At 41.3% G+C, this 8,911-nt stretch overlaps 1 protein-coding gene across 1 annotated transcript; it reads right to left on the bottom strand.

The window, feature by feature from the left end:
• Window positions 1-5,274: 5,274 nt before the first annotated feature.
• LOC134211453 (zinc finger protein ZFP2-like) lies at window positions 5,275-8,790 on the bottom strand. The gene is made up of 4 exons (XM_062688322.1): window positions 8,474-8,790; window positions 8,237-8,415; window positions 7,379-8,011; window positions 5,275-6,443 (listed from the first exon to the last, which is right to left on the bottom strand). The coding sequence occupies exons 1-4, from the start codon at window positions 8,648-8,650 to the stop codon at window positions 5,399-5,401; spliced, it is 2,034 nt and encodes a 677-aa protein (XP_062544306.1). The 5' UTR covers window positions 8,651-8,790; the 3' UTR covers window positions 5,275-5,398.
• Window positions 8,791-8,911: the final 121 nt, after the last annotated feature.

Genomic DNA, 8,911 nt, shown 5'->3' with positions numbered 1-8,911 from the left:
GCTCAATCGCCTACATAAAATCTTGGCGAAAATGTACCCCCGCGGGAATTTACCTCGACGGACACAGCGGATTACAACACGACGACATTTAGACGTATTTCCTGGAAGCAGAGGCCTTGGTGGACGGCCACTTACGAATCTGGGACTGGGCGCTTGCTTCAAATCAAACTTCAGCTGCTCCTCGTATTTGCAGGATGGAGAAATCTTCCCGGAAAGGCCCGGCTGGAGGCCACTCATGGATGTGGCTCTGCACAGATCGCCTCAAACCAAACTTCAGTTGCTTCGTGCTCCGCGTATATGCAGCTTAGCAGAAACCTTGGCGGACGGCCACTTACGGGTCTGATCTCACCCATGGGTCTGATCGGTTTACTTCAAATCAACATGAATGCATCTGACATCTTGAGTTTGTTGTACCTATATTTTTAATAATCTAAATATATTGAAATAAAAATTTGAACATTCCAGGAAAAAATCCTAAAGTCTCCATCCTATTTATTACATGCAAATTCAAAGAAAACAAAAATCCAAATAGTCCCTCGTCGTAATGCCAAAATGGGTATTATTTACTCCTTTTTCCGAATTAGAAATTTCCGATAAAGAGTAAAATTTACCCTTGATTTTGACGTACAAGCCGTTTACCCATTAATGAGTAAACACTGTTTACTCTTTTAATGAGTTGAACTATTTAACTTCATAATGGGTACTTTTTCACCCATTAAAGAGTACTTTGCCGGCACAGTGTAGAGGGATTACTTTCGTATGGTCCAATGCACCGAATGAACACAATGACGTATGAGACGGGCGCTGTTTACTAAAAATGAACACTTGCATGAACTCGATGAATGAAAAAGTATTCATTCTTAGTAAACAGCGCCCGTCTCAAACGTCAATGATGAACTCGGTGCATTGGACCATTCGCGAATTCCACTGTTGTTTCCTGATTTCTCGCGTAATATTTGAAAACGTCTAATAGCCTAATCAGATTATAAATGGCGTTGATAAAAATGCATCAGAGTTTTGTCAGTTCCTATTTCGTAGGGTTTTTTTTAATATTATAGGTAGCAGTACTGTCTTTTTATGTGAAACATGATTTGCAACGATATCTATATAGAGAGAATCAGAGTGTATGTAATTAAGAGTGGCGACACTGTCAGAATTGGAACAAAATTCATCTGTCATTCCCATACAAAATCGTGTTCTAAACGAGCAGGAGACCTGTCAAATGCGGCACATGTCGCCACTCTTAATAGACGAATCCAAGTAAAAATAAGAAGAAGACACACGACGGTGTTAACTTTGACAGATCCTACAGCACAGCATAGGAAGATCATTTTAAAATTCTTATAATAAATTCTAGACAAAATGTAATTAAAATCTGATTGAAGTATGATACGGAAAAAGTTTCGAACTGTATGATAGATACATTTTTGGAAAATATTCAAAAAATTGAGATAAGCTTCCGAATATGTAATTCAGAACTTTTTCCGTACCCTACATTAATCAGTTTTAAATTACAATTTGTCTAGAATTTATTATAAGCATTTTAAAATGATCTTCCTATGCTGTGCTGTACTGCCGCTAACCGCAAGTCGAGCACATCTATATATGGGCCTCCATATACAGATGTGCTCGACTTGCGGTTAGCGGCAGTGTAGGATCTGTCAAAGTTAACACCGTCGTGTGTCTTCTTCTTATTTTTACTTTGGATTCGTCTATTACATACACTCTGGAGAGAATATATTTTTTTTATATATTTATATTTTTTTCCACATATTATGAGTCTTTTTGATAAGTCATTCAGTGTCCATTTGTCAATCATTAATGATTTCGATGATATCAGGTTCAGTAACGCTGATGATGGGTAACGCTTGGTTTGTTTTGTAAACAAATTGAAACAAAAAATATTGTGCTATTCAATATGCAACATTTCAAAAAACTAATAAATTAATTAAAAAATAGTTTCGGTTGTAAAGCAGACATGAGTGCATCAGCGGTGTTTTTAAATATTTGCCGTGTTTGTCTAAATAGTGTAGAAAAGCATAAATCATTTCCCATTGATGCTATTGAAGAAATAAGTGGAATAAGTTATCGCCAATTTCTGAACAGATTGATCCGTGATGGAAGACAGGTAAGAAACAACAGAAAAGTTAGCTGAGTATGCATGGTAGCGGAAAAAGTTCTGAATTACATATCTGAAAGCTTATCTCAATTTTTTGAATATTTTCCAAAAATGTATCTATCATACAGTTCGGAACTTTTTCCGTATCATACATCAATCAGATTTTAATTACATTTTGTCTAGAATTTATTATAAGCATTTTAAAATGATCTCCCTATGCTGAGCTGTAGGATCTGTCAAAGTTAACACCGTCGTGTGTCTTCTTATTTTTACTTGGATTCATCTATGAAAACCGACAATAAATATGCCCAAAATCGTACTATTTATAGGTTTTGCATATATTTCTAATATAGGAGTATGTTATTAAAAATAATTGAACAGAATTTAATACACGTTTTTAGGCGTAATACACGTTTTCATTCAAAACAACGGTTCTCAACCTTTTTATTGAGAGGTACCCCTTCAGACAAGCCTCTTGGAGCTTTTTGAAAGAAGGCTTCCGAGCCTTTTGAAAGTAGACTTCCGAGCCCCTTGAAAGGAGGCCCTCGAGTTGCTTGAAGGAAGGCTCCCGAGAAGCGTAGAAGAATGCTTATAATTCTATTGCAGGCCTGGCAGCGGGTCACTTTTTTCGGGTAGGTCACTAAAAAGTTTCTTTTTTCGAGCTCAAGACGCTAAAGTCACTATTTCTCGTAAAGTCACTATTTCAACTATTTTGATCAAAATTAAAAAATTTGGGTTCTAAATCCAAGTTACGTGAGGTAAATCATCCTAGCGTGGGAATGAAATTTCAAATAATGTAACGCTTTGTGTACTTGTCGATAAAGTTGCTTTATAGTTAACTGATGGATATCTAAAAATGAACTCCTAAGGCTTGTTAGCCTGAAGGTCGCTCTTAACTTCTTCTTGCCTTCTAATTCTCATTAATATTTGGCCAGCCTTTTAATTCGGCGATTAGCTTTTGCGGGCAGCAGGGACTATGTCCAAGGGCTTGACGATCCCTCCCCAGGCCATCTGCGAGTTGTGGGGCTTGCCTAGGATGTGGTGGGGCTTGACAGTGGGCCCTGTTAAATTCCTATAAAAAGCTGCATGTATCCGCAATTAAGCCCCACCAAAACGACCGTGTGCCGCTCAAAGCGCACAAGCCCAAGTCCTGGTGTTAGGTGGGACGCCAAACAGCCCTGATACGACGGCTCTCCGACGAGACAGGAGGTTTGCGCAGGCCCAATAAGCCGCCTGGAAAACCAATAATTACGAACAATATAAGAGATAATGCGACTCGATATAATCGGCAAAGACCTAGGCGACGAATAAAGGATCACGATTGGAACATGGAACTGCAAGTCGCTAGGTTTCGCAGGTTGCGACAGGATGATCTACGATGAATTACATCCCCGCAACTTCGACGTCGTGGCGCTGCAGGAGATTTGCTGGACAGGACAGAAAGTGTGGAAAAGCGGGCATCGAGCGGCTACCTTCTACCAAAGCTGTGGCACCACCAACGAGCTGGGAACCGGCTTCATAGCTTCATAGCCAATCAACGCAAGGATGTGCAAGCTGAGGAAAAAAGCCGTTTCTTCAAATAGCATCATCCACGTGCACTGTCCACACGAAGGGAGACCCGACGACGAGAAAGAAGCGTTCTACGCACAGCTGGAGCAGACATACGATGGATGCCCACTGCGGGACTTTAAAATCTGCATCGGCGACATGAACGCACAGGTAGGAAGGGAGGAAATGTATAGACCGGTCATCGGACCGGATAATCTGCACACCGTATCGAATGACAAGGGCCAACGATGCATAAACTTCGCAGCCTCCCGCGGAATGGTAGTCCGAAGCACCTTCTACCTTCGAAGCAAAAATATCCACAAAGCCACATGGAAATCACCTAACCAAGAAACGGAAAACCAAATCGACCACGTTCGACGGTAAATTCTTCTCCGATATCACGAACGTCCGCACTTACCGCAGTGCGAATATTGAATCCGACCACTACCTCATTGCAGTATGCCTGCGCTCAAAACTCTCGACGGTGTACAACCTGTACAACACGCGGTAAACTAGCCCAAGAATACACGCAGCAGCTGGATGTGGCACCAATTGCAAGGGAGTTCGTGGAGCAGTACCAGGCGGGTTTTATGGGCGAACGCTCCACCACGGACCATTCCCCAAGTACTGCAGAAATGCCGCGAATACAACCTGCCCACACATCATCTATTCATCGACTTCAAAGCCGCATATGATACAATCGATCGGGACAAGCTATGACAGCTAATGCACGAACACGGATTTCCGGATAAACTGACACGGTTGATCAAAGCGACGTTGGATCGGGTGATGTGCGTAGTTCGAGTTTCAGGGGCATTCTCGAGTCTCTTCGAAACCCGCAGAGGGTTACGGCAAGGTGATGGTCTTTCGTGTCTGCTATTCAACATCGCTTTGGAAGGGGTAATACGAAGAGCATGGATTAACACGAGTGATACAATTTTCAATAAGTTCGTCCAGCTATTTGGCTTCGCCGACGACATAGATATTATGGTACGTAACTTTGAGAAGATGGAGTAAGTCTACACCAGACTGAAGAGGGAAGCTAAGCGGATCGGACTAGTCATCAACACGTCGAAGACGAAGTACATGAAAGGAAGAGGTTCAAGAGAAGACAATGCGAGCCACCCATGGCGGGTTTGCATCGGTAATGACAAAATTGAAGTGGTAGAAGAATTTGTGTACTTGGGCTCACTGGTGCATAGTGGCTGGAAATCGTACGTCCTTTGGACTCCGCAAGACGCTCCGTAGATTTCGCCGCCGTACCAAACTGACAATCTACAAAACGCTCATTAGACCGGTAGTCCTCTACGGACACGAGACCGCGGTGGTTCGATCAGGTGGAAGATGACTTGCGGACCCTCCGTAGACTGCGTGGTTGGCGACGTGTAGCCATGGACCGAGCCGAATGGAGAAGGCGCGTGATTGGTGCAGGTTGAGGATCAAAGGCCGGTTGTTCAACTTCAGCATAATCAACGTCCAGTTTGACCAGTTGATCTAAGAAAAGTAATTTACTTCCCATTTCCTTCTCGTGGAGCAAAATACCGTAGTAGTTTACTATTTCAAAAGTATTTCATGGTGACATTTTCGAAAAACAAAATGCTATGAAGTACAAGGTTAAGTAGTTGACTTTATTCAGTGCTACAATAAAAACAAACAGTAACTGTACACAACCTTCAACACATTGTGATCCCGCATCTGTGTCGAAATACACTTTTTTTCTATTCGTGGTCATTACGCCTTTATTTCAGCTTTAACTGTTGTAACATTTTGCTTAGCAGTATTCGAGTTCTTAGTAACGGCCGACTCTACATCCTCGCTCCTTTTAGGATGCTTGTTCAGCTTCTCCCACTCTCTTCCAATGGGTAATCCAACGTGGTGTCTGTGACAATGCTTGCTGCGATTATTGGTGGAATTAAAATACAACTCACAATAATAACATTTAAACGGCTTCTCCAGCGTGTGCTTCCGAACGTGCACCTTTAGTAATTGACTGCAAGCGTACGATTTGTCGCAACCACCATAGGAACATTTGTACGGTTTCTCACCTGAATGGATTCGGTAATGTTTGGTTACAGCCGACCTTGTTTTGTAAGCTTTGTCACAACCCTCGTGCCAGCACTTGTATGGCTTCTCGTTGGTGTGGCTTCTGCGATGGATCGCAAGATCGTTCTTCGTGTGACAGCGCTTCTCACAAAAATCGCAAGCAAACGGCCTTTTTGTGCTGTGCAAATATAATTCGTGAGTCAGCATTTCGTGTTTGGATTTGAAACTAATGCCGCAGTGCTCGCAAATGAACTTCAATCCGCTATGATTTTTCCTCCAATGACTCCTGAGCGACGACCTCAAACGGAATCGAGCAGAGCAATCACTGCACTTGAACTTGTATTCCAACAGATCTAACTCTTCTTTAGAACGCCTTTTGAAATTCTTCTGCCTGATCGGTTTCTTAGCTGACCCCTGCTTGTGATCGTTCTCCATGTGACGTTGCAAGTATTCAACACTGAACAAATCTCTCTCGCAAGTTTGGCAATGTGCTGCGGTCCAGTTCTTCAACGGGAACTGAATACAATTCTCCACTCGTCCATCTGCATGCATCGTTTCATGCGCAGTTAACTCTTTGGTACTGAGAAACGTGGCCTGGCACGAATTGCACGGAAGTAACTCGTTTCGATGATGCTGTCTCGCGTGTTTCAACATTGCCCGATACGAACTGCACTGCTTGATGCAGAATTTGCATCCGGTATGGATTTCGCGATGTTTTAACATATCGACTTTCCTGAAATATAGAAACATTTGATACAAATTGATCCGGAATTTATTTTAAGCATTATTCATTTGTTAATCCTTCTATCATTTTAGCGTGGTTTCCTATCTTTTCTAGACCAACATTTGAAAAGGGCGTAACAGCCAAAATTTATTCCTTCTGATTCTTCGTCTACAATATAGCTATATATGTGGAAAAAGAATCAAAAGGAATAAATTTTGGCTGTTACGCCCTTTTCGAATGTTAGTCTAGTTTTAATCTATTTTACAGCAATTTCATACACCAATTAATACACATTTACCTTCGTCGGGGGTGACAATGGGTCACTGTTTCAACCACTAAGAATGCTTGTAGAATAGATTCAATGCATCTGAGGACAAGAAGACTAAAACATAAGAGACCTTTTTTGGACAATTTTGTTCTACTACCTCCAGACTGCCGGTGAGAGCGATAACCCATTCTCAACCCCCAGACCCATTGTCACCCCCAATGGAGGTACACCTATTTACACAACACAAGTATATGGAAGCTCATGGTTATTCGCCATAATGTTTGGAAATTGTATGACAGTCATTGAGACTTTTTTTTTATTAAAAAAAAAAAACAAATTAATTCACCTAGTAGTGATAATGCCTGTCCCGGATTTAGCCAAGTTACTAACCTTTTTAGTTAAAATCTCCCTTTTCTTCATAAGTTTTGAATGCAATGATCAATTTGAAATTCAATAGCGATCAAAGGCATCGCCCCTGTCTACGAGATAGCATGTGTGGAGATACCTAGTATATCGGTTACATGCGAAAAAGTACTGCTTATCAATGCCTAACCAATCTATCATTAAATATAAAGCTATGTACACTATCAAAAATTGAACATACATTGAAAAAAAAACTTTCGATGCTATGGGATAAAATTCCGTGTAAAACGATAGCTTCTGTATGAAAATATACCTTTTAAACTTTTCCCCGCAGTAAGGACACTCGTGATTGGCAACGTCTATCCCGTGGAACTCCCGTCTATGCAACTTCAGGTCCAACTCTCGCCAAAATGGTTTCTCACACACCTCACACAGGATGCGGTCCTCGTCGTTCTTGTGGATTGCCCAATGGTGAACGGTTTGTGTGTGGGATTGGAACACCATACCGCAAAGCTTGCAATAGGCTCGGTGCTTCTCGCGAGTATGTTCCTCTGCTCGGCCTAACGGTATCGGCTCGCAGTTAGCAAGATAACATGGTCGCGTTCGAACACCGTCGATCAATCGATCGATATTTCTTTTTCGATTTTTCGGATTTTCGGTATCCCCAATCTTTGCATTATGAGTTGAACCTGTGACCGATCCGTCTTGCTCATCGTCACTCGTTTGGAGTTGTTTATTTTCATGGTCATTGTTATCATCGTTCATAACATATAGAGAATCCGCAAATGGGTCGATTGTTTCCTCCGATTCAGTCTTCACTTCCACCTTAATTAGTAGATCGCTGCCATCAACCTTCTCTGAGTCGGTAATCAAGCTAGTGAGGACTGTGTCATCTTTCTCAAGCACACCAAGGCGACGAAGGGTTTTGCGAATTGAATTATGATACCTGTTGCGATGGATAGATGAAAATAGAGATTAAAGATTAATGAAACAGAAAAAGCAGCATTTCTATAAAAAGCTACATTATACGCGAGCAGGCGCTACCAATGATGATGTGAAGGACGAGTTCTATGAGCTTCTAGATAAGGAAAAGGAAATAAATAAATGCAAGAGAATTACGGGATGGACGAGGCAACAAAACGAGTAGGTACATAAAAGTTTACCAAAATACCTCGTTTGATTGTGAAACAGATCTTTCAACGGGTCAGCATTCGCTCGGCATTGATAAGCGATCCAGGCCTTCAAAAACAGCTGATTCGAAATAGTTTCCAACCTGAAGGCTTGTAAGACATCAATTTGCTGTGTACAGTTACTGCAAATGCTATGAGCTTGGCATTCGCTCTTGGCATTCTAGAAGAAATATTAATCTGATCAGTTCCTCCATGGGACAGCGAATCAACAAACTTACCTCGCAAAATTCCTCGTCGCAGTTCAAAGAACCACAAAGGTCCGAAAGAGCTTTCCAATAACTAGAGCCTCCCTGTAATTTGTTGTTCAACGAGGTGAATGATTCAGCTTCACTTCTTTCAACAAGACATATTCGACAAACGTCCGGATATCCTCGAATAATAATTTTGTTGTTCATATTTTATAATCTTTTTACGCAAAACCGGAAAACTCGAAAAACTACAGAAACCCCGGAAAACATTCCACTGTTATTGTTTATGTTTACTGATTTCTCGCGTAATATTTGAAAAAGTCTACACTGTAAATCGACAATACTCATTAAAGAGTAAAAAGGACCCATTATTTACTGATATACACGCTTAGATCAATTTACCTATTTATAGGTACTCGTTTCACCCATATTTGAGTAATGCGTAATTTACCTAAATTATGGGTAAAA

This window comes from Armigeres subalbatus, chromosome 2 (assembly GCF_024139115.2).
Source record: "Armigeres subalbatus isolate Guangzhou_Male chromosome 2, GZ_Asu_2, whole genome shotgun sequence".
In the NCBI taxonomy this organism is placed as follows: Eukaryota; Metazoa; Arthropoda; class Insecta; order Diptera; family Culicidae; genus Armigeres; species Armigeres subalbatus.
This window is presented reverse-complemented; position numbering and strand designations above follow the sequence as displayed.